At 44.8% G+C, this 26,471-nt stretch overlaps 1 protein-coding gene across 3 annotated transcripts in view; it reads left to right on the forward strand.

Moving 5' to 3' along the window:
- COL5A1 (collagen type V alpha 1 chain) overlaps positions 1-26,471 on the forward strand; it is a 177,036-nt gene that overhangs the window by 83,987 nt on the left and 66,578 nt on the right. For all 3 annotated transcript variants that reach the window (XM_083722005.1, XM_083722007.1, XM_083722006.1), the window contains exons 12-23: positions 6,334-6,408; positions 6,816-6,908; positions 10,742-10,798; positions 11,478-11,531; positions 13,800-13,853; positions 15,823-15,876; positions 18,019-18,072; positions 18,712-18,765; positions 19,916-19,960; positions 22,484-22,537; positions 24,122-24,166; positions 25,509-25,562. In XM_083722005.1, coding sequence (XP_083578131.1) covers positions 6,334-6,408; positions 6,816-6,908; positions 10,742-10,798; positions 11,478-11,531; positions 13,800-13,853; positions 15,823-15,876; positions 18,019-18,072; positions 18,712-18,765; positions 19,916-19,960; positions 22,484-22,537; positions 24,122-24,166; positions 25,509-25,562 — 693 coding nt within the window. The remainder of the gene's footprint in view (positions 1-6,333; positions 6,409-6,815; positions 6,909-10,741; positions 10,799-11,477; positions 11,532-13,799; positions 13,854-15,822; positions 15,877-18,018; positions 18,073-18,711; positions 18,766-19,915; positions 19,961-22,483; positions 22,538-24,121; positions 24,167-25,508; positions 25,563-26,471) is intronic.

A 26,471-nucleotide genomic window follows, 5' to 3' on the forward strand; every position in this document is an offset into this window, starting at 1 on the left:
CAGGTTCACATAGGGAGATAGGTAGTTTGGGCCCAATTTCTCCATCTGAAGTTGTTCCCTAAGGAGATTCTGGCTGAAGCTGAATCAGAAGTAAATGTTGAGTTGAAATATGTTAGCATAAATCACACAGGATGACATTCTAAGCAAATTTGATTCACACCAAAATTGGATTTCATGGGAAATGGCGGTTTCCTTTGCTGGCCTGCCGGAGCAAACTCAACAAAACTTCTTTGTTATTATTATTACTACCCAGTGTCCAGATCTTACTTGGACCACAACAATTGACATGGGTTTCTGTTGCAATACGATGCTTGCATTTGTAAGATAATGTATTTTTTTTTAAAAAAAGCATGCTTAAATTGAGTTTTTGAACATAAGGAGAGCATGCTGGATCAGGCCCATGGCCCATCTAGTCCAGCAGCCTGTTCTCACAATGGTTGGACAGTTGCCTGTGAGAAAACAGCCAGCCTGAGCACAAGAGCCCTCTCCCATTCACATGGAATCCAACAGCTGCTATTCAGAAACATTACTGCCTCCGGCTGTGGAGGGCACCGCATAACCACCCTGGCTAGTAGCCATCTATAGCCCTCTCCTCCTCCATGCATTCTTCCAATCTTCTTTGAAAGCCATCCAATTAGTGGCTGTCACTTCCTCCTTGTTCCCTGGATGCCATGTAGTTGCAGGGAGAAGGTTCCCTATGTGATTCTGACAGTGGCCAGCAGGAGGAGCTCCAGTATGCAATCTGTTTCTTCTAAAAGGATCCTCCCCACCCCTGCCATTGGTGTAATAATCTGGGATAAATTTTCTGCTCAGTTTGGATTATTTCCTGGGCTGGCAATTGTTTCCGCTTGAAGTTCAAAAGCAACTCTGGATGCCTTTCTTATGACACCTACTCTAAGCCCATGTGACATGGTTTTAGAGCTCTTGTTCAATAAACAATGCAGATTAATCTGCAGGCAGCAGTCAATATACCATGTTATATTGTGTGCGCATAGTTATATGCAACCCGTAATGCACAACACACAAACACACATTTCAGGTTGTACCTAGGGATGTAAGATGGTAAAGAGGAGACTGAGAGGAGTTACAATTTGTTGTTGTTGTTGTCTAGTTGTTTAGTCGTGCCCAACTCTTCATGACCCCATGGACCAAGAGCACGCCAGGCACTCCTGTCTTCCATGGCCTCCCACAGTTTGGTCAAACTCATGTTGGTAGCTTTGAGAACAGTATTCCACCATCTTGTCCTCTGTCATCCCCTTCTCCTTGTGCCTGCAATCTTTCCTAGGGAGTCTTCTCTTCTCATGAGGTGGCCAAAGTATTGGAGCCTCAGCTTCAGGATCTGTCTTTCCAGTGAGCACTCATGGCTGATTTCCTTAAGATTGGATAGGTCTGATCTTCTTGCAGTCCATGGGACTCTCAAGAGTCTCCTCCAGCACCATAATTCAAAAGCATCAATTCTTCAGCGATCAGCCTTCTTTATGGTCCAGCTTTCACTTCCATACATCACTACTGGGAAAACCATAGCTTTTACTATACGGACCTTTGTTGGCAAGGTGATGTCTCTGCTTTTTAAGATCTGTCTTAAAAAGGTTTGCCATCACCTTTCTCCCAAGGAGCAGGCGTCTTTTAATTTCGTGACTGCTGTCACCATCTGCAGTGATCATGGAGCCCAAGAAAGTAAAATCTCTCACTGCCTCCATTTCTTCCCCTTCTATTTGCCAGGAGGTGTTGGGACCAGCGGCCATGATCTTGGTTTTTTTGATGTTGAGCTTCAGACCATATTTTGCGCTCTCGTCTTTCACCCTCATTAAGAGGTTCTTTAATTCCTCCTCACAATACAATAGCCATCTCCAAATATCCCAAGGGCTTTCCCATGGAAGATGGAGCAAGCTTGTTTTCTCCTGCTCCAGTAGGTAGGACCCAAACCAATAGCTTTGAGTTATAAGAGAGGAGATTGCTACCAAACACCAGGAATAATTTTCTGACAGTAAGAGCTGTCTGACAGTGGAATGGACTCCTTTGGAAGATTGTGAACTCTCCTTCATATGGAGGTTTTTAAGCTGAGGCTGGATGGAGATGCTTTAGTTGAGATCCCTGCATTGCAGGGGTTGGGCTAGATTACCTTTGGTGTCCCTTCCAACTCTTTCTGTTCTATGATTCTGCTATGATTGGAGATATAAGAAGGCCTCGTTTTTCATCCCACTTGTATTTGTTGCATGAAGCACTATTTCCCTTCCACTGCAGTTTGTTTCCTACGAAAACCAAACAACGGTTATTCATCTTGCTGTCTAGTGTGACAAAATCATGGCACATTCCTAGTTCCTCTGGGCACAGTGGTGGAGGAAGCTGCTCAGGCGCCTGGAGTAGGGCGCCACAGGGGTGGGGTGCACCTCAGGGTCTCCGGGGTCTGCCTGCCTCCTCCCACTCATCTGTCCTACAGCTGGGGGGGGGAGGCATCAGTCAGACCGTTTGGGCAGCGCAGAGCCTCCGCACACCCAAGTCACCGCTTCTCTCCCAGGAGAGACGCACGGCTCAGGTGCGCTGCAGGCCCCGTGGTATGTGCCGCCTGGCATTTTGTCACCCCCCTCAGGGCTCACACCCACCGCATCCCCCTTCTTCTGCCCCTGTCTGGGCATATGCTGATGTCCAATGGTGGGAAGATAATTGTGCACCTTAGAAATGCAAACATGCAGGGATTCAATTTGTGTGAGATTGTATGGGAAAAATACAGAATAACAGACACAATCCCGCTTAAAATGTATATAGGAAGTGCAGTGTAAGCGATGGAAGTCAATCAATGAAATTTTATTATTATTTTCATATTGAGATATCTGAAGAATAAACTTGGAAGAAATTCTTCCAACATTTCTTCTTCTTCTTTTCTCTTTATTTTTTCTTCTTTCTTCTTTTCTTCTTTTTTCTCCTATGTTCGTTTTTCATATATATGTGCTTATTTGAAATATATATGTATGCATGTATTTGTAACATTTTCCTTATATTTTGTAACAATCATGGAGGGATTCAAAGAGACTTACTGGGTTTCCTTAGTACATGAGTATTACTGTCACATCTGTTTTACAGCAATTGATTTAGGCCTGACACCTAGTGGCATCCTTGCAACACTGCAAGCAGTTTCTGGGTGATTGTTTTAGACTTTCTTAAAATTGAGCTGCACTGAACATTACAAAAATATATTTCGTTTATTTTAACCTTTCATTGAGTGGGTGGGGAGCGATACAAAACCCTCCCTAAAAATAAGTTATTTAATTGATGCTTTTGGGAGAGATTGCACCGTATCATATTTACAAGGTGCAGGTAGTCCCCCCCCCCTTTTAAAGTATTTTAAACATTTAAGGCACTCTCTGCAGCTTCTCAAAGACTGCAATTCCTTGAACATCTTGGAAATGATGCCGTCTCACATTGCATTGAGGAAGTGTGGCCAGCAGGGGGCGGTGTGTGGCTCTTTCCACAGCTTACAAATGTCTGCATTCCCTGGTTGATACCCAGTTTTCTTTCTTTTCTTTATTATTTTTTTAAAAATCAGCATCCTCCCTCTCCTAAAATTTCAAATTTTAGAGAAATTCCTCTCTCTGAGTAGGAATCTCATCTGTGCTTTAGCTGAAGCAGGCCTGGGTATATCATGACCTCAGAGAGATAATTTTTGGGCTTCTTTGTTTCTGATCAGGTTTCCCTTCTGTCTGGTTCAAGACAACGTGCAACTGTTTTTTCTAAACAAATAAGTATGCTTTGCATCTATTAAAGGGATTATAAATCCCTTTATTTTAAAAGAAAAAGGAATATGGTGCTCATTCATGACATTGCAAAAGTATTTTTAAAAATCACAACAAGTGCTCTGAAAGAGTTTAGGAGAAGAGATTGCTAGATCAGGCCAGTGGCTCATCTGGTCCAGTGTGCAAGCAGATTCTGAGCACAACAGCACTCTTTCCACTTGCGATCCATCCCTGGGATTCTATAAATAACACAATGGTGATGTAATTTAAGTAATTAATTGTGTAAGTCATGTAATTTCACCACAGTGCATAGTGAGATGAATAGCATAGTTTCTGGTGGAAGACGCATTGCAGTGGAATGAAAACAGTCCTGGATGTGATGAATACAGAGTGGAATATGATGCCTTTGTATATCCCTGGGAGAATAAACTTTATTATGTACTGAAGTTCTCACCTGGGGCCAGCAGGGGGATACTGTAGATAGTTTTCACTCAGGTCCACATATGCAAATAAGGGATTGAAAGTGATGTTCAGTGATTGGATAGTTAAAGAAAGTTGTTACAGTTGCGTGGTAGTGGAGCTCTATATAAGCAGGCTGGCTGAACCCTTCAGTTCAGTTCTGTTCTGGCCTGTGAATAAACAAGAGCTGTTGAAGAATCGCTGTGTCTTCTGATATGTTCACCCACAACTTAACAAACTTCATTCTGAATCCTCTAATAAGAACTGATCATACCATTGGTCCATTTCAATGGTGCATTTCAATGGGATCCAAATGTCCCTGTTTTCCAGGGACTGTCCCTTTTGTATGGCATCCAAGACCCCTATTTTTGTCCAGACCTACAAACCTGGCCAATCACCTTGCCCCAAGAAAGATGCAGATGGAGGAGAAAACGCAGGCTTTTGGCCCAAAGATGGAATGATTGTCTACCAACCCAATAACCCCTTGGACAGCAATAGGCCAGAAAAAGCCTGGGGTGAGACCTGGCCACTATAAAAAACATCCTGATCAAGTTGTGCTCTAGTCTGAAAAATCAGGCAATTGCTATAATTTGGGTGAGGGATTTGGGGAAGGGCAGAGTATCTGCTTTGCATGTGCAAGGTCCCAGACTGAATCCCCAGAAGAGACCTCCTACTTGAAACCCTGGAAAGCTGTTGCCAGTCAGTGTAGGAAATCTTGAGCTATCTGGACCCAAGCATCTGACTTGGAATAAGTTGGCTTCTTACATTGCTATTTAAATCTGCCCTTGATTTGGAACCATAGGGACTAGAACCTTGTTTATTTTTATGGGAAGGGATGTAGCTCAGTTGTAGAGCACTTCCCATCTTCTCAATTGTGGCATCTTCAGGTAGGGCTGGGAATACCCCTTGCTTGAAACCCAGGAGAGTCTCTACCAGTCAGTGCAGACAACCCTGAGCTAGTTTGACCAGTGCTCTGACTCTCTGTCCTTTGTTCACATTATCATTTGTTTTCTCCTGGGGCTTCCTTCTGCTCCCAGTCCTGTTGAGGGTTGGGTCTGTCAAACGGGTGGCACTGAGCTATTGCTTTTCCGATGCAGCCTCTTGTATTTACGACTCTTCGAGGGCCCAGTAATAATCTTCCCCACGGTTGTGACATGACAGAGCATGAAAGACTCAGCCATGCAGCATCAATCCTGCCTTGTAAGGAAGTCAATACTGCAGCTTGTCCTTTCGGAAGGGGCTGGGGCAGGCAGCTCCCTTGGTGGCTCCACCCAGCTGTGGGCCTCGATTCCCTGTGACCTTGTTTGGGCGAGGAGGGACAGGACTTGCACTTCAGGGCAGAGGAGGGAGAGGAGTGGGATTTGTTTGGTCTGCTTTTCGAAATAACGTAAGAGTTCCCAGTGGATCTTCTGGTTGGCCACTGTGAGAACAGGATGGTGGATTAGATGAGCCCCCTTTGGCCTGATCCAGCAGGGCTCCTCTTGTGTCCTGAAGTAACATTTGTGAGATGGTTTATAATTTAGTGAATAAAGGAAGATTCACAATAACAGGGGTCCCCAAACTAAGGCCCGGGGGCCGGATAAGGCCCGAGGGACTCGTTTATCCGGCCCGCAGCAACCCCTGCTGCCTGCTCTTACTGGTGCTGCTCTGCACGGCTGCCCACTTCCAGGTCAGAGGAGCACCAGAAATAGTTTGTGCGCATTCGCAAGCGTTATTTGCGCATGCTCAAGCATGTGTGCATGCGCAAGCATTATTTCTGGTGCACATCCAGGTCAGAGGAGGCCTGTGCACATGTGCACAAGCTGTTTCTGGTGCTCCTCCGACCCAGAAGTGTGCTGGAAATAGCGTGTGTGCACAAATATGGGCACGCGCTCCCCCACCCTCCGGCCCGCTGCGCAGTCGGCGCTGGAGACACCGGCCTGAGGCACGGTAAGTTTGCTGACCCCTGATCTATAAAATTCCCTCTGCTTCCCACCACTTTTGCTCTCTCAACCAGAAAGGTCCCAAAAGGAAGAGAGTAAACACTTGGGTCTCCTCTCCACCTTACCGCTGCATCCCGCAGTCTCTGCACCGTTAATAAACCCAAAATAGTTGCATTGTCCAAAGTTTTTAACACCTGTTCTATGTTCTGTTCAATTTGCAGGGGCCTCCTGGACGAGCAGGCCTGCCTGGGGCAGATGGTTTGCCAGGACCTCCTGGGACTATGTTGATGCTGCCGGTGAGCACCCGTTAACTGGCAATTTTACAGTATAAAGACAACTTTTTTCACACAGGCACTTGCTGTTACCTGATACAGCATCTTAAGGTAATTTGGCTGTGTGGAGGAGAATTCCAGTGACTGTCCGTGGGGGGAAAGACCTGACTGTTGTAAGATGAGGTGGCAGAAGATTATTAGACCAGGTGACACACACGTCTTTCCTTTACAATCAAAAAGTAAATCTCACAGCCACTTGAAACAGCAGGTGGGGTTTTTTGCCCCCTACAATGTCCTGTTGGGAATGGTGCTACCAATCTACTCTCATTCCCAGCAGCCCTCCAGAAGTGAGATAATGTTGTCCTTCCCACCCCCCCAAAAAGGATGTCATTCTCCAACTGATCCTCTTCTTTCTGCTTTCTCCACTTCAGTTTCGGTTCAGCGGGGGAGGTGATAGCGGCTCGAAAGGCCCCATGGTGTCTGCTCAAGAGTCCCAGGCACAAGCCATCCTTCAACAAGCCCGGGTAAGTGACAGGCACCACTTTGGCATCTGGGACACTGGGCCAGCTTCTCTCTACTTCGTTCGCATGGTGGTGGATGGCATAAAAGCAGTAATTAAATTTGTGTTCGTAAAACAACTACGAAATATATCACCCATCAGCTGATGAGCTCAGATTCCTGCATTGCAGGGGGTTGGGCTAGATAACCCTTGGGTCCCTTCCAACTCACCAATTCTATAATTCTTTGCTCAGCTGAGTATGCCAGATATAGCTGGATCACCCCTCAGGGAAAGGCTGTGTGAGCAGGGGAGGTTTAGGCAGGCACCTGCATGACATTAGTGTAGACATCTGCTTGCTGTTTGCTCAGGGTGCATTCCAAAAGGAAGGTGCTACCATGCTAAACACCCTGCTTTTAATCAATGTAAGATGAATCTCAGGAGCATACAGCAACCCTAAGAGTGCCTCTCCTGAGAATTGAAGTGACTAGGCAAGGATACACAAGGTCAGGCATTCCTGGGCAGGGTTGCCAGGTCAGAAACTTACCAGCCTCTGATATTTCAGGATTCAAACCCTGAGACTTGGGGGGGGGGGGGGGAACCCAGGTGAAGTCATTGCAGTGAACCCTGGAGACAGAGGTTAATTGGGAGAAGGGAGCAGAAGAGGGCATACCCAACCAGAGTGTCTGTGCTATAATTTGCAGTGCTATCTTGCCTGGCTGAAGTTTGCAAGCTGCATTCACAGTCTTCCTTTAAAAAAAAAAATAATAAAGAGACTGTCACCCATTGTCCCTGGAGATGGAGGTTAATTGGGAGAGGGGGCCAGAGGAAGGCAACCCTCTACCATTTTGTAGCCAGCTCCTGGTGGGCTGAAGCTTGCAAATTATTATCAAAGGCACTTCTGCCCACCTGGAGATTCAGGACCTCCCCCTGATACCTGAAGAGGACCAGGCAAAGAGGGAAGTTTCAGGTCAGACTAGGAGGTCTGGCAACACCATTCATGGAAGTTTGTAGAACAGTATTGTCTGGCTCTGGAAGTCACTAATTTAGCATTCAAGTGGCCTGCTCAGATCCTAGGCTCAGGGAAAGGGCCATAGCTCAGGCACAGAGCATCTGCTTTATAAGCAGAAGGTCCCAGGTTCAGTCCCCAATGGCATCTCCAGGTAGGGCTGGAAATTTCCCCTACTTGTGGCTCTAGAAAGGCATTTCCAGTCAGCATTCCTGGCATTTCCTGACAATATGGAGTAAGATGGACCAAGGGTCTGACTCTGCATAAGGCCTCCTACTTACCTCAGCCCCTGTATTCAGAACTGTGAGGACTAGAATCTTACTTTTTAGGGGATGGGCCACAGCTCAGTGCCAGGGCCCGAGCTTTGCATGCAGAAGGTCCCAGGTTTGATCCCAGGCATTTCCAGTAGGGCAGGGAGAGACCTGCTATCTAGAACTTTGGAAACACAATGTCAGTCAGTACAGATTGTACTCAGCTAGATGGACCAATGCTCAGACTCAGTGTAAGGCAGTTTTCTATGTTCTGTGTGGCTGCATGAAATTTAAGCCAGGTCTCAAATCCCACCGATATCAGCTAATTGTTCTTTGCTTTTCACTTTATATATATTTCTCCATACTTTGGATTTGGCTTCCTAAGACCAAAGCAGTGACTTTCCCCCCATTGGCCTTTTAATGGTGGAGCAGTTTAGTTAAACTCACAACACACAGCTCACTAAATTATCTTGCACTTCTCTCCGCCGCCGCTCCCCCTCCCCAATGCATTATGATTGCAGCCCTTGGTTGGATTTTAATTACTGGAGAACACAGATAATTACAGGTCTTTTAAGGGATTGAATTCTTGCAATGGAACAAATTTGTCCTGGCGACGTTATAAAGTGCGGACAGGCCCATTACCTGCCAAAAGATTTATTGACTCTGGCCTAGCTACATGACTTTTTAATTAGTAGTTGAAAACAAAAAAACAAAAAAAACCAAAGATCCCTAGACTGTGACAATTTCTGAAGTTCTGGATCCTTGCTCTTTTCATAGAGGGCAGCGTTCCCCAACAAGGCACTCTGTAGGTGTTGTTGGAATCCAAGTCCCATCAGCCCTGGTCATTGCCATCAATATTCAGGGGTGATGGGAGTTGTAGTCCAAATAAATATATAGGGAGTACCAGGTTGCAGGAAGCCTGGCATCAGGGTACAAACAAGGAGCTGCTATTCCTACATCTGCTCTCTAGTCCCAAGATTCTACTCCTGTAAATGTCGCATTTACCTATTTATTACGTATTTACCGTATTTTTTGCTCTATAAGACGCACCAGACCACAAGACGCACCTAGTTTTTGGAGGAGGGGAAAAAAAAATTTGAATCTCAGAAGCCAGAACAGCAAGAGGGATCGCTGCGCAGTAAAAGCAGCAATCCCTCTTGCTGTTCTGGCTTCTGGTATAGCTGCGCAGCCTGCATTGACTCCATAAGATGCACACACATTTCCCCTTACTTTTTAGGATGGGAAAAGTGAGTCTTATAGAGCAAAAAATACGGTATTTATTCCATAAAATGTATGTGCCGCACGATTGTAAAAAGAATCTCAAAGTGATTTTAGAAAAAGAAAAACTGATAACAATTCTTACTAACAAAAGTTAACCACAATAATTTAAGACTTTTGAAAAGCTGAATTAACAATATATATATATATATATATATATATATATATATATATATACACACACACACACACATATATATATGGACTCAAAGACACATCAACTTTCTGAACATCTGGGGTGGCTTTTCTAAGCAAGAATATTTCTAGCAGGCACTGAATAGACTGGTGTCAATAGGCAGGAAGGTCCAAAGTCTAGGCGCCGCCGCACTAAAATATTGAATTCATACAAATGCGGACAGGGTATTTATGTGGCGGCCCCTGTAATAGCGTCAATTCCACTGATCAAAGTGATCAAAATAAAAAAATTCCCTCCAGTAGCAGCTTAGAGATCAATTAAGTTTGTTATTGGTATGCACACTTCAGATAACTTGGTCCCAAGTTGTTAAGGGCGTTATATGCTAATGGCAACACCCTGAATACGGCCCGGTAGCAGATCAATAACTAGTGCAGATCTCTGAGCACAGGTGCTACGTGGTGACAAGGCCTTGCTCCTGTCAGCTATCATGGTGCAGTATCCTGCACTAACTGCAGCTTCCAGATTGAGCAAAATGGAAGCCCCCACATATTTATCGTCAACACTTTCACCAAGGTAGTGTGCAAAATACTATATAATGTATTTGTATAATGAAATCAATAAATACTGGTTGGTTAATATGAAAGGAAAAGATTCGTAATTGCAAAGGCACATCCATGGAAGACAGTTTTCAGAAGAGTTCTAAAAGAAGGTGTGCGTGGTTTCTGCCAAACTTCCACTGGTGGGGAGTTCCATTGGGCAGGGCCTGCCACACTGAAGGCTCCCTGTTTACCCCCCCCCCCCCCGTGCTTTCTTGAGGCTTAAAAAAAAAGTCCCAGCTGCATTCTGATTTTATCATTTTAACTGACAATTGTAATGGGATAGCATATAAATTGTCTAGAAAAGTAAAGTCGCTGGGTTTTCTAACCAATCCTTTTCCTACGCAGAGTAGGCCCCTCAAAATTAATGGAAATGACTACCTTAGGTTGATTCATTTCAGGGGTTCTTCTCTGAGTAGAATTTAGCTGGGTAACAATCCAGAGGAATTACTTCTGAGTAAACCTAATTTGGAGAGCACCATATGGCTTCACCACTATGAGCAGCTATGTCCTCTGGTTGGCATGCAACTCTAGCAAGGTGACAACTGCAAGTGCCATTTTCACACCCTCTTTTCTCTCCCCCCCCCACAGTTGGCGCTGAGAGGACCAGCAGGCCCAATGGGTCTTACTGGAAGGCCAGGCCCCATGGTAAGTAAGCAGTGCAAAGCTCACTATTTTATATCTTTCTGTATACATAAAAACCTGAGGCTGTCATCACGTTCTGCAGTCTGCAGCAGCAGGCAGGAAAGTGAGGAAGTAGCGCTGGTGACTCACCTTTCAGCAAGCAGGTAAAGGTGCTTTGAATGGTGGTTCAGCAAACCACCTCTCCATTTTAAAGGGGGGCTGGAGTTTGGGACAAGCTGTGAGTAGAGGGGGAGGGGCTTTGGGAAGACTACTAGAGGAGCAATAAGAGACAATCTTGGGACATAATGTTCTGCACCCGCCTCCACTGAAGGCTCTAGGTGTAAATATGTGTAAAACAAGCTGTGTTTCTTAAAGACACTAGTCTCTCCTGTGTCCTGCTTTCCCAATGGAAGCACTCAGCAGAAATTGGGAGTGGCATGTAACAATACGCATGGGGCTGCAGTGGGGAAATGCGCATAACGATGCACACGTTGGTGCAAATGATGTGCATTGTTATGAGTGGGAAATTGCTTGCAAAAACTGGTGATTTGGGCATGGAAAGAATGCCAAAATCACCAGTAACCATCATCCAGGAATGAGAAGAGTTGGCTGGGGTGGGGTGTTGGGGTGGGCTAAGAATTTACTGATTAATTTTTCAGTTTGTTCCTTTCCCCTTTCTTTCTGAATATTCCTCTTCTCTTAGGGACCCCCAGGCAGTGGAGGCATAAAAGGTGAATCAGGAGACATGGGACCGCAGGTTTGTTTGTTTGTTTGTTTGTTTCATTTATAGCCCGCCTTTTTCTCCATGGAGCTCAAGGAGGCTTACATAGTTCTTCTGCTCTTCATTTTATCCCCACAACAACCCTGTGAGGTAGGTCAGGCTGAAAGGCAGTGACTGGCCCAAGGTCACCCCGTGAGCTTCATGATTGAGTAAAAAATTGAAACCTGGTCTCCTAGATCCTAGTGCAGCACTCTAACTGATCCACCACATTGTACTTTCTTTAATCAATCAACACACTCATTTTGAAAAGCCTCTGTTGACTAGGTCCAGATAGGCAGGTGACGTTTAACTCACCTCCTCCCAGGATGGATCACAAGGAAAGATCTGACTCGCAAGCTCTGCCATTAATTTAAATCATACACAATAGAGCCATTTTTACCTGTGAGGTGTGCGCGTGCGACTTTGCCCTCCTTAGAAAGGCTGCTCCATTTATCTCGGAAAGGATATGGATACCTAGCAGCTTAATAAGCCCTAAAGGGTCGTCCCTACAAATTAATCTGAATGTGGAGCTTGAAGAGAGTAGTTAGAGGAAGCTATTATCCTCTTACTTTCCCTTCTGAGTTGCCTGTTCAATGCCTTCATCTCACTGCATATAACAAAATGAAATACCTTTAGGAGGCTTAAGTGCTCTGGGGCTGGTGATAAACTGTGCTTATCCCTTTCCACCTTGCAGGGCAAAGATGTTGCTCTTTGCACATAGGTACCATACGGAGCCAGGGACGCGGGTGGCGCTGTGGGTTAAACCACAGGACTTGCCAATCAGAAGGTCGGCAGTTCGAATCCCCGCGACAGGGTGAGCTCCTGTTGCTCGGTCTCTTCTCCTGCCAACCTAGCAGTTCGAAAGCACGTCAAAGTGCAAGTAGATGAATAGGTACCGCTCTGGCAGGAAGGGAAATGGCGTTTCTGTGCGCTGCCTTGGTTCACCAGAAGTGGCTTACTCATGCTGTACGCCAGCTCCCTCAGCCAATAAAGTAAGATGAGTTCCGCAACCCCAGAGTCGGCCATGACTGGACCTAATGGTCAGGGGTCCCTTTACCTTTACCACATGGAGCCAGGATGACTGGGTCAGTGGCCCTCACTAGGTTTTGCATCCTTGCCCTCCTTTGTGATTCACTTGAGGGAAGGGCTGTAGCTCAGTGGCAGAGCATTGGCTTTCCATGCAGAAGGTCCCAGGTTCAATCCGTGTCATCTGCTCAGGTTTATGAGGACTGGAGCCTTACTTCCTTTTTAGATGAGGGGCAATCATTCAGTGGCAAAGCATATCAAAATATCAACAGAAATCCCCTCAGTACTGAGCTAGGTTGACAAATGGTCTGTCTCTGTGTAGGCAAATTCCTATGTTCCTGGTCCTATTATCGCAAGTAACTGGGAATATCCATAGCTCAGCAGAAGAGCATCTGCTTGGCATGCAGAAGGCCCTAGGTATAATCCCCAACATCTCCTGTCTGAAACCACACAAAGCCACTGACACTCAATGTAGACAATACTTGAATTCAGTGGACCAATGATCTGACTTGGTGTAAGGCAGCTTACTAACTTTATTATTATTTATTAAATTTCTACACTGTACTGCACAAAGACCTGAGGAATGAGATCATCACCCCACTTGTACTAACCATCCCAGGGCGCTCAACCACTGCCACAATGTCCTTTCTTCTATCAGATCAAAATGAGCAGATAACAGCAAAGGTTGCTAGGTTCATAACAGGGGCAATCAGAATAAGGGCCACTAACTGACTGCTGATTCAGGACTTTAAATTGTGCTCTCATATCAAATTTACTTTTCTGCATATATTGTAATGTTTTACTGTTGCTATGGCCATTGGCTAATGCGAATAAAGTTTTATCTATCTCTCTCTCCACTATACTGCCCTTCGTCTGAAGATTACAGGGCAGTTTACGATATAAAAACACAAAAATACATACCATAATAACAATCAACAAGGACACACCCACCCACCCACCCCACAGTTTAAATGGCCAAAATTGTTTGATTAGCCAAATGCATGTGAGAAGAGGAATGTTTCTGCCTGGTGCCTAAATGTATTAAATCATCCCTTTATTCAGAGCAGTGAGGACTAGAATTTTACTTTATTTTTTATGAGAAGGGCACATGGTAGAGCATATCCCAAATTCAGTCCTCACTGGCATGGTGGATGAATCATTGGTCTGCCTCCATATACAGCAGCTTTGTGTGTTCCTATGCTTATCTTTTTTCCCCATGCTCGGTTCCATTTGTTTCAGGGACCACGAGGGGTACAAGGACCTCCAGGCCCATCGGGGAAACCAGGACGACGAGTATGTGTGCAGTGAGATTAAAAGCATGCTTGGTATGGTCTTATGTATTGGGTCCACGCAAAGTGATCTGGAGCTGCCAAAAGAGGGCAGTCTGGTGGCAAAGTGTGGGGAGAAGGATGTGTGCAGGCATGTTTAATTGTGGGGAAACCTCTCCTGGCTGCGTGACTGTGGAAGGCCCCCTGAATCGGTTCAGGGCCTGGATTTGGTTGGCCTTCAATTATCCTGCTTTGCAGCTGCTGGATTGGTCTCCAGCCTCTGTCCAGCCCTAAAGATGGTTGGTTGGGAGGGTGATATGAGATTCAGTCAGCCCCAAAATTAGGATCCAGAGCAGCAAACAGAGTTCAGAGGGGCAGAAGCAGGGGCGCTATCAATGGCACTGTTGACCCCCTTTGGCTTCCTTTAGGGAGGGATTCCTGACTCCCCACGTTCACAGCAAATCCACTTTTGGGAAAACACAGGTGTCCATTTCTAATTCCTATTCAGTGGAGGTGCCGCCATCTGCACCTCCTGCTGTTCCTGAGTTGCATTACGTAAGAGGGAAGCAGATCCTTTGTCAAGGCTTTCTGCAGAAACATGTGACTCTCACAGTTGACTTCTCTCTGCTTAATTTGAGTTAGTGGCCAGTCCTTGTGTGTTTAATTGAAAAATTAAGAGGCCATTGGGCACATATTTGCACTGCTGATCTTGGCAGAACCCATCAATACTGAAATTATCATCTCTTTGGAATGGTGTTCCATGGACCTATTCTGTGATCGGGATTGTGAGCTGTGCTGGTCCCCCATGTTCTGTCTTGCTCTCAAAGAGCTGTAGAATTGGAAGGGGCCCCAAGGATCATCCTGTCCAACCCTCTGCAATGCAGAAATAACAGCTAAGGAATCCCTGGGAGGTGTCCTTCTGACACCTGCTTAAAAACCTCCAGTGAAGGAGAGTCCATGTTCCAAGTTCATAGAATGATAGAATTCAATCCATCAAAGTTTACTGAGAATGATAGAATTGTAGAGTTGAAAGGGACCCAACGGTCATTCAACCCCCCTCCCTGCAATGCAGGGATCCCAGCTGAAGCACCCCTGACAGATGACCATCCAACCTCTGTTTAAAAACTCCCAACAAAGTATAGTCCACCTCCTTCTGTTGTAATGTTGATTCATCCTTATTCTTCTGGAAGAAGAATAATGCACCATATACCGAGCCATTCAGCTAACCATGATCAAAGTCATAGTGATGTGCCCTTTGATGCCTTGCTAGTGTTGGTGCTTTGTATAAGGTTACCAGATTTTTTCCCCTATGAATCTGGGGACACAATAAATAAATACATGCATACATACATATATACTACACATTCAGGATGTTGATGCTACAGTGATGGCAGTGGCAGAGGGGTGGCCGCCACCTTGACTTCAACCGCCATGTTTTGCCTTCCTCCGAGGCTTCTATCTCCTTTCTCCATGAGCCTGGGCAGCCCCTGAGTTGTTGGTTCTTCAGTGGTGGTGGTGGGGAAGTGGTGCATGGTGGGTCAGGCATGGAAGGCGGAGAAGGAGGGCCGAGAATAGCAGTGAGGCTCAGGCAGTGCGATGCCTCCCTTCCCATCGGAGCAGCCCCAAACTCATTCCTACTTGCGTGCATGCAGGAGGGGGCAGGGATCTGTCAGCTGGGAAAGGAGGCTTTCCGTTGCCTAACTGAGAGGTCCCTACACCCTCCTGCTTGCATGCAAGTAGGAGTTGGGAGGCTGCTCTGATAGGCAGCATGAAGCCTCCCTTCACTGATTAGTTGCTGGGGTCAGGAGCTAACTGCTCCAGGCTGCTGAGACTGCCGTTGCTGCATTTCCCAGGGACATTAGATGAAATCCGGGGACATTCCAGGGATGGAATTTGTCCAGGGACTTATTCACAAATCCGGGGACTGTTCCCGGGAAACGGGGACGTCTGGTAACCCTAGCTTTGTACCTTAATTTCTTCCCCTCTCTTTTTAGGGACGTGCTGGAAGCGACGGCGCTCGAGGGATGCCTGGCCAGACTGGGCCAAAGGTATTTTTTTTAAAAAATCCCCATTTACTCTAGGAAACATACTGCCATTTACAAGGAGCAATTGCATTCCGGGTGGGATGAGCCTGTCACCTAGGGGCCTGGTGCTCTCGTCAGCCCAAAAGCTGAAGATTTGCAACTGCAGATTTAATGGCCGCACCTGCCCTTTGTGCTAATTTATATATCTAGAAAGAAATTTCCCTTTTCCTTTGCTCCTCACTTCCTTCAGAGTTCACTCAGCTATCATCAATAGGGACAGAAGCCACTAAACAGGAAATTTGAATATGGAGACATTTTGCCAGTGAGCTGCATGTTAGAAGGTTTAAGTGTTTGATTAAGTTGGTACTTAAGGTGGAAATGGATGGAGACAGGGACTGTTGCAAAGGAAGAGGACCACAAATCATTTGTCCCTGGAGATGTGCAGCCACCATTGCCTGGTCCAAAAAATATTGAAAATTAGGGAGACGTTTCAGGGTCAGGGTAGAGGAGAGGTGGCTAAATAATTTTAAACTACAGAGATTTTTCTCTGTGTGTACAGGCTTGGTGGTCTGTATCCAGCCCCTGGCCCAGAGGTTCCCCACCCCTGTTTATAGATCATGGGTAGGAAACCTGCACCCCTCTAGATGTCATTGGACTACATATCTCATCCATTGCTAATTGGCACATCCAATGCTCATGCATGATGGGAGTTGCTTTAAATTACTTTTAAAATTGTATTTTAATGCTGTAACCCACCTTGGGACCTTCAGGTGAAGAGCAGGTTGTTGTTGTTGTTGTTGTTGTTGTTATCATCATCATCATTATCATTATCATTATCATCATCATTATCATCATTATCATTATCATTATTATTATTATATTTTCCAATTATTATATTTTCCTGACCCCTCTTATGGATAAATCTTGTTTGAAAAGCTTAAATATTGTGGGTGGTATTCAACAAAGTTTAGCACAGGGTAGGTCCATTGAAATGGATGGACCAAACTTACTCATTTTAATAATTTAATGGGTCTACTCAGAGTAGAACCTAGGTCCTACCTGCACCATATATTTAAATCAGCACCACACTTAAAAGAATGGTGCCTCCTTTCAAAGCATATTGGGAACTGTAGTTTCTTAAGGGTGCCGAGAGTTGTTAGAAGACCATTATTCCCATAGGTAAAGGTAAAGGGATCCCTGACCATTAGATCCAGTCTTGACCGACTCTGGGGTTGCGGTGCTCATCTCGCTTTATTGGCCGAGGGAGCCGGCGTACAGCTTCTGGGTCATGTGGCCAGCATGACTAAGCCGTTTCTGGGGAACCAGAGCAGCGCACAGAAACGCCGTTTACCTTCCCGCCGAAGTGGTACCTATTTATCTACTTGCACTTTGACGTGCTTTCGAACTGCTAGGTTGGCAGGAGCAGGGACCGAGCAACGGGAGCTCACCCCGTCACGGGATTCGAACCACCGACCTTCTGATCAGCAAGTCCTAGGCTCTGTGGTTTAACCCACAGCGCTACCCGCATCCCTGTTCCCATATTCCCTATTCCCATAGCAGAGCTTCAATTCTCAGTTCCCTGTGAAGAAGGGTTGACTGTTAAACCACTCTAGGAATTGTATCTGAGGGATAACAGGGGGCCTCCTGACAACTCTTAAACTAGCAAATTACAGCTCCCAGAATTCTTTGGCGGCAGCCCTGACTATTTAAAGTGGTATGATGCTGCTCTAAATGTGTAGTGCATATGCAGCCTTCATTGACTACCACCGTATGTGCTAAATATCTTCTAACTTAGCACAGAATTAGCTGTTGCTCCAAAGCTGTGGCTATTGTGGAAACAGAGGCCCTGAGATGAGATATCTTCCCCTCATCCTTCCACCTTCCTTTTCTCATTGCAGTCATGCCATGTGTGACTTGATGTCCATCCTCTATCCATGCCTGTTGTAGGCAGCATCTATTCTGGGATGGGTAGCTCCCAATGATTTAACCAGGCAACAAAACCTGGATGTATTCTGTCTGAATGCTCAGCATATTTGACAAGAAGAAACTTTGCCATCTCTTGATCTGACAAGCTGCTAGGAGAGCTCATTCACTTACAGCTTTTAGGAAATGGTAGGTGATTTTGTTGTTGTTTTTTAAAAAATTACCTCTCCTTTTTTACTGTAGGGTGACCGAGGTTTCGATGGTCTCGCTGGATTGCCAGGGGAGAAAGGCCACAGGGTAAGTCTATTACAGGTTTATATCTTGTTCTGGCTGAATTACTTTATATGCCATCATGAAGAGGCTGGCTGGTTTTGATAACCTCAACTTGGGATGGGGGTGGGTGGGTGGGTGGAATTCAGTTTGGTTCATTAACCTACCTAATTCAAAATGCCCAAAGCAGGGCATTAAACCAAAATGCACCTATCCTTCAAAACTCACGCTTCTCTGAATTTTGCAATGCAGTTCTCAAACATTAAAAATGTGAATAAAAAATGCATACGTTAGTGAAAGTAATATGCATTGTTTTAAGGGGAATTGCTTGCAAAGATGGATATATTAAGATAAATAACATTTCATATAGCCATTTGCAATTTTATAATGCTGGAAAGCTGTATGCTATGGAAGGCAACTGAATAAAATTCTTTATATTTTTTCTATAAAAAAAATATATTAGCGGCTACAAGCCCCAAAGACAGAATGCCAGTGGCTGGAATCCACAGGAGGGGAGATCCTGCTTGCATCCCACTGGGCATTTGATTGGCCATTGTGAGCAGAAGAAGCTGGACTAGATGAACTATCGGTTTGATCCAGCAGGGCTCTTTCTAGGTTCCTGTGTTCTTCAAGAATGTGGCTGATTTTGTCCTTTGTTTTTCTTAGGGTGAACCAGGCCCTTCAGGACCCCCAGGAGCCCCTGGAGAAGATGGCGAGAGGGTGAGTCCATTCCGCTCTTCTTTTGTCTGCAAGGAACCTAGACAGGTTCAGATGTGCTTGTTCCTCACTCCCTGACTGCAACCCTAAGGGATAGCCCATGTGTGCAAATGGAGCTCTTGCAAATCATTCACTACTTTTTCATGCATTTAGGGATGTGAGAAAGCATCGCTTTCTGTCATGCCTTGAATCCATCACACGCAGCTCTGTTTCCATTCCACTGCAGTTTGACTTCTGCCCCAAACTCCCTTTTTCATCCTGCTGTAGCAAAATGACATAACTTACAGAATTGATTGTGGCAATTGCATTATAATTACATTCTTACACCTCATTCATTTCAATTCAATGCAAATTTGAGGAGTAATCAATTACGTATTGTTTGCAGATGGACAACAACAGCAAATACCAGTTGCATTCACTGGATGGATTTCCATTCTAGATATGAACAATAGCAATTTCTGTTCCCATTTCTACTTAGATTTAAATTATTGAACATCCTTACATTCATTTCCTGTCCATTGGAGACCTGTTGGTATAATGGGGAAAAGAGAAGAAATATAGGGAAGACCCTATATTTAACCCCCCTGTTGAGTTTGGATCATTTGATACTGTTAGCTGGCTATTTTTCAATGGTTCCCCCATTGGTTCCAACCATTTCTTCAGTGGTTCCCCCTTCCCTATGCTATAAAAAGTATTATTCAGGTCAGTGGTTTGCAGGACCCATTAAGGAACATAATAACACAACAAACTATAAAACAGTAACAATTAATTGCCCATTTATTCGAAATCCAATTAAAACTAGTTTGATTAATTCAACAAAGCTGGTGAACTTGATTCAGTGATACCAGGGGTCAGAAGCACTTTGGGAACCACTGTGTAACATATTAACCTTCATTTATCAAAATTACACACACACCACTCTTTGTTTAAGCAAATCTATCTTCATAAATGTTGGCATGGATTATGATGATATTGCTTACAGCTTCTCTGATCTCATCAGTTCTACACATGCTGTATCATTCTCTTACAGAGCTGTTTTGCCTGTGCAATTATTTAATCAGAAATGAAAACACCTTTGATACAGTTGGTAGAGCCCATTTCTGATCTCTCTCTCTCTTGCCTTCTTCCTTCCCATTTCTTTGCATCCAAATAGGGCGACGATGGTGAAGTTGGACCCAGAGGTCTCCCTGGCGAACCCGTAAGTCATTCACCACAGCAATAGAAACAAAACAAAATACAGCATATACTGCTGTATCTGAAGAAGTGTGCATGCACACGAAAGCTCATACCAAGAACTGACTTAGTTGGTCTTTAAGGTGCTACTGGAAGGAATTTTTTTTGTTTTGACTATGGCAGACCAACACGGCTACCTATCTGTAACTGGAGCATATACTGCATTAGCTACGTATTAGAGGTGTACACCAAAGATTCTTCTCTAAGATAGCATAATGCCCGGTGTCTCACATGAGTGCTTATGAAGTGTTGGAGATGTGATGTACCCCTCCCCCCTGCAGAGCATATACTCAAAGGCAAAACCCAGGTTTGCTAAAACATAATGTGTGAAAAGGTCCTCTGCAACTTACTTTGTCCATTTTGGCTAGCTCCCCACCAAGTCCCCATACTGCAGACAGGAGGACTGAGGCTGAATGAGAGAACAGGCTTCCTTAAGCCCACTTGATGAGTTCATGGCACAAATGACACTAGAACCAGGTGTTTCCTGGGTCATATCTCCTATTCAAACCATTTGGACTAGTACTTGGGAGAGCCAGATTCAAATTCCCCACTCAGCCAAATTCCCCACTCAGTCACTGTCTCTCGGCCTGACCTACCTCCCAGGGTTGTTGTGAACATGAAAATATGGGGCAGGAACCATGGACACCACCTTGAGCTTTTTGTAGAAAAGAGGGGGATACTCACATAACAAAATAATACATAGATAAATTACAGAAGCTGTTAATAAATCTGAGTGACAGATGCACGACTCTCCAGGTTTTTTCCTCAGCTCTAACAGAAAGCTGTCAATGGAGTTTTGAAAACATTTTAAAAGATTGCTACTGTTGCAAAAACTGAGCTTACCAATATGACAGCCTTTGTCAAAAATGTTAGGAACTCTTCATTTGAGGCAAGTGTGTGTGATTTTTGTAGTGGGGTGGGCGTGGGGAGGAGAGATATGAATATCAAAAAGCTCCGTCATATCTGAATGAGATGAGGAGGCTGGTGAAGATCTGCCGAGGTGACGTCATCCTTCCTGTTTTCCTCAACATACTTTTACCTGCCTTTAAAAACTGCTTTAAAATCCAGCAGGTACTGACAGTAATTAAGAAGGCATTTAGATGAGTATAAATAGCCAGGGCACTTTTCTGGATCATTCATGGCTGGGGGAAGAAGGAAGAGGATAGTGATGAGGGGGGGACGGGTGGAGCCTGACGCTCTCAATGTAACTGCCTCTCAGTCTAACCTACCTCATAGGGTGGTTGTGAGGATAAAAGAGAGCAGGGGAGTCTGTACACACCACCTTCAGCTTCTTGGAGAAAAAGTGGGATATAAATGCAATAAATAGTGATAACAACTTCACAGTATGAGACTGGGATGCAGCTAACTCCACACAGGCCCTGGATCCCTCTTTAGCCTCTGGGGCATAATGGATTGTCTCAAAATGCTAGTCCTACTTAGAGTAGCCCTATTACTAAATCAGATCTATGGATTTCAGTGGGTTTACTCTGAGTAGAACTTGATTACAATTTTATAGAATAAAAATAAATGCAACCAGAGAGACAGAGAGAGACAGAGACAATGTGGTATAATTAGAGTGTCAGACTTGGACCTGAGCCATGAAACTCACTGGGTGCTGACTTTGGGCCAGTCATTGCTTCTCAGCCTAGCCTACCTCACAGGGTTGTTGCTTTTTGTTGACCCACAAAACCACATAGTCTTTGACTGGGCTGTAGCTAAGGAACTCCCTGTTTCTGCACAGGCTTTGGCACTGGAGGTAACGGGTTGTCCTCCAAATGCTCATCCTACTTAGAGCAGACCCACTGGAAAATAAATGGGCATGTGGGGATTAAACGGGGGAGGGGCAATGTGTGCAACTAGGTGCTTCTTAGAGAAAAAGGTGGAATGCAAATGCAATAAATAAAACAATAAATAAATAGTAAGCAACTGAGTTCTACTCAGAGTTTACCTGCTGAAATTAATGGATGTAAGTCCTGTCCATTATTTCCTTTGAGGAAAAGGTGGGATAGAAATGCAAACAATTTATCAATAAATCACATGCAATCAATTTCAATAGAAACAGAAATTTCAAAACCAATGCAGAGAATAATGTAATTATATTTATGCAACTTTAAAAACACACCCACCCACCCCACAATGCTGCTTATTTTCACTTACATGATTTCCATTCCTGACTTCAGATGAACATGCAGATTGGGGGGCAATTTCTGTTCCCATTTCTGACAGAATTCTCCAACATCTTTGGTAGGCACTGAACAGTCCTTGTTTGGCTGTTGGATGAAAGTCCCACTTTGTTTGTTTGTTTACACTCTGGCAAACTTCAGGGTCGCCCTGAGACTCCTGCTATTTCACTCCATGTATGGGTGAAATGTTTTTCAGCTACAAAAGTGACAGCATTCAGAGAAATGGATCAGAAGTCGAATATAGAATGTGATCTCCGTCTCACCCTAATGGACATGTTCAAACTCTTATTTGCTTCCTCTTATAGGGACCCCGTGGTTTGCTGGGACCCAAGGGACCTCCAGGACCCCCAGGACCTCCAGTGAGTAGCATTAATTTTTTAGTGTCTCCTCCCCCCTCCCCCCCGGCTTTGGAGCACGTCCTTATCTTACAAAATAGTCATCTAAGCTGAGATCGGAAAATAATAATAATAAATGCTCCCACCACCTCTGTTTCTGTCCTATCAGATGTTACAATGTTGTAATGGAGGGGATTTAAGTAGTCAGAGAAGAGCAATAGTGCAATGATGTAGTATAGTCCCTGGGGAGCTTATGGGAATTAAAAATGGGAGAAGGGGCATAGGTCAGTGGTCAGACAGTTGCTTTGCATGCAGAAGGAGCCAGGTTCAATTCCTAGAGGCACCTTCAGGTGGGGTTGGGAAAGACTCCTTGCCTGAAAACCTGAAATGGTGCTGCTGCCAGTCAGTGTGGATAATTCTGAGCTAGACACCCTACAGATTTGCTGCTAGGGATGTGAGCAGGCAGCAGTTTCCAACCCCTTTATGTGTTGGTCATGCTGTTTTTGTTCCACTACAGTTCCACTTCCTCTGAAACCTATACTAAGGTTACCAGATGTCCCCGTTTCCCGGGGATAGTCCCTGGATTTACAAATCAATCCCCTGACAAAATCCATTTATTAGGAGGAAGTTGAAAAGTGCCCCGGAGTCACTGAAAAAAATCTGGTAACCTTAACCTATACTGTATGTCCCTCTGTCCTCTGTGGCTGAAACCTATGTGATAAATCATGTGATGAATTTCAATGGAAGGGAAATGTCAAAACGTTGCAGAAAATTAACACAATTATTGGAGCGATAGTGACTACCACTCACAAACGCAGGATTTCCTATCTTCCTACGTTTGCAAGCTCTCCAAGGGGGCCATTCCTGCCTCTGTGCCTGTTGATTGGAAGGAGAGAGTGCTGTGATCCCTGCAGAGAGATGGCATCCAACCTCTTGGAGGCTGACTGATTAAGGCAAAATGGGACACTGCCCCACTATTCTTGCTCTGAGTTTGGCCAGCCTCCACCCGCTTTCCTTCTTATAGAATGTGTGGCTCTGGCTATCATTGTTTCTGGCTCTGGCTCCCATTTGCTGTGGCTCCTCCCACTGTTGGTCTTCTCACCTTCTGTCCCCGTGAGAACCAGCCTCACTGATCCAAGGTGTTGTGGAGTTTCCTCAGATGGAAGTTTTTAAGCAGAGGTTGGATGGCCATCTGTCAGAGATTCTTCAGCTGTGATTCCTGCATTGCAGGAGTTTGGACTAGATGACCAGTGGGGTTCTTCCCAACTCTGCAATTCTATGATTCTACATACCTCGTCTGTAGCTAGAGCTGATCATGACACACTGACAGTTCTGTTACAGCAGGAATGGGGAACCTTTGACCCTCCAGATGTTGCCAGCGTACAACTCCTATTAACCCCTAGCAAGCATGGTCAATTATGGGAGCTGTAGTTCAGCAATATCCAGTGGGTCAACATTTCACTATACCTTTATGTCCTGCATTTTGGGAATATTAGCCAGTTAGGAAGCTGGATCAGGTCTAGAGCTTCTTGGTTCTGTTTGATTTTCTCAGAAGATGCTGAAAACATCTCACTTTGTCTTGATTACCTATATTAAATTTTCTCCCAGGGCATAGCTGGCATGGATGGGCAGACGGGTCCCAAAGGGAGTGTGGTAAGTTCTTTCCTCCACTCTGTTTAACTATCCAGGTTTCGTGTGTATGTGTTGTGTAAATTACATTTACTAATTGCTTTCCTGAGCTGTGTTCGTTTCACAGCCGGTGAATGTTCAAGGTGCTGTTTTCTGGAAGGAAATGGTTGCTAATTAATTTTTAATTTGAAATTGATTTTCCAGTAGTGTTGCACATCCCTTCCCTTTGTGCGGGCAATATATCAACTAACACACTGGGGTAATTTATGGGCATCAAAACAGCCTTACACCAAATGCCAGTCTCTCTCGCTCCTTCTTCCTCCCTCCCCCCTCTCATTCTCTCTGATACACATAGCATTTGTCAGTGTGCTGGGCTGTATGTACGACTTATTCATCCCATACAGTAGGGCACTGAGAAGGAACACTAGAATTTGTGGCCATCTAATGAACTTAACGTTGGAAGATTCAGGACAGATAACAGAAAACCCTTCTTCATGCAGTGCAGTTAAAACTATGGAATTCACTCCCCTAGGAGGCAGTGGTGGCCACCAGCTTGGATGGCTTTAAAAGAGGATGAGACATGTTCATGGAGGAGAACAAGGCTATCAATGGTAACTAACCAGGATGCCTATGCTCTGCCTCCCCAGCTGGAGGCAGCAGGGCTTCTGAACACCAGTTACAGGAAAGTGCAAGAGGGAAGAGGGGTCTTGTGCATGGGTCCTGCTTGCAGGTTTCCCATAATGAGCACCAGGCTGGTCACTGTGAGTACAGGGTGCTGGATGAGATGGGGCCCCTTTGGCCTAATCCTGATGTTCTTGTGTGATGTTCTAATCAACCCCTTTCATTAGGAGCAGAGGAGAATCTCAGGTGAGTTTGCAGCTAAGTGCAAACCCTACCCAACTTGGATGGCTTTAACAGGGTATTGGACAAATTTGTGGTGGCTGCTAACCATTAAGGTTATGTTCCACCTCCACAGTCAGAGGCAGTAATAGTTCTGAATACCAGTTGTTGGGAATCCTGCATGTGATTCCTGCATTGTGGGGGCTTGAGCTAAATTACATTTTGAGCCCTTCTGACTCTACAGTTCTATGGTTCTATCTATGATTCTATGAATCACAAGTGAGCAGAGTTGCTGTTCTGCTCATGTCCTGCTTGGGGGCTTCCCATTGGGGCATCTGGTTGACCACTGTGAGGACAGGAGGCTGCACTAGATGGGCCATTAGCCTGATCAAGCAGGCTCTTCTTCTGTTCTTAAGAAGGACCTGAGCAAAGGAGCGCTCTCCCCTTCTGCATTTTTTCTTAGGGACCTAATTTAACCTCAAAATGATCCTTTCCATTAAAATTTGTTCTTTTTCTTCCTCTTCAGGGTCCTCAAGGTGAGCCAGGACCCCCAGGTCAACAAGGAACCCCAGGTGCTCAGGTGAGAGAATGCTTTTTGAGCCAAGTGAAAAGAAAAACCTTTGTGTCCATTAAATTGAAGTGCATGATGCAAAATTGTGGGTCAGTAATCTTGCTGCAGGATTGGAATATGCAGATCAAAAGGAGTTTCGTTTTCCTAATGTGGTTTAATTGCTATGTCAGGAAACTGCTGCATTTAGGGAAGCAACAAAGCTCAGTGATAGCACATCTTTCTTGCAGGCAGGAGATCCTAGGGTCAGTCCCTGGTATCTCTAGGTAGGAATGAGAAAGACACATTTGAAAGTGCTGTTACTGACCTATAAAGCCTTAGATGGCTCAGGACCTCAGGACCTCAGAAATTACGTCTCCTCGTGGTAATCATCTTCTGGGCCCCTTCTTCATGTGCTTCCTCCATGAGAGCTCCAGGAGGTGGCAACACAAGAAATGGCCTTTTCTGCAGTGGCTCCCCATTTGTGGAATACTCTCCCCAGGAAGGCTTGCCTGGTGCCTTCATTAAATATTTTTAGGCACCAGGAGAAAAAGTTCCTCTAACCAGGCCTTTGGCCGATAGAACGTTCTATAGTCTTATATTGTATTGGGGGCGGGGTATTGGTTTGTTTTTATTATGCATTTTGTGTTCTCATTTCATATTTTTATGTTGTGAACCACCCTGTGATTTTGGATGAAGGACCGGATACAAATTTAATAAATAAGAATAATAGATTTATATGTGCTATTTTATAATGAGTTAATCATTGTTACTGTACACCAAATGTTATCAGACTGTTCACATGCAGCAGGAGATGTACATTTCCCATAGTTCTTAGTGATCATAATTTTTGCTGCTATTATAATTTCCTGATGGTTTTCAGAGATAATATGTTTCAAATAACAGAATACAACAATTTGGGCTTCTTGGGGTCTATGCTAT

This window comes from Podarcis gaigeae (genome assembly GCF_964106915.1).
Source record: "Podarcis gaigeae genome assembly, chromosome: Z".
NCBI lineage: Eukaryota > Metazoa > Chordata > Lepidosauria > Squamata > Lacertidae > Podarcis > Podarcis gaigeae.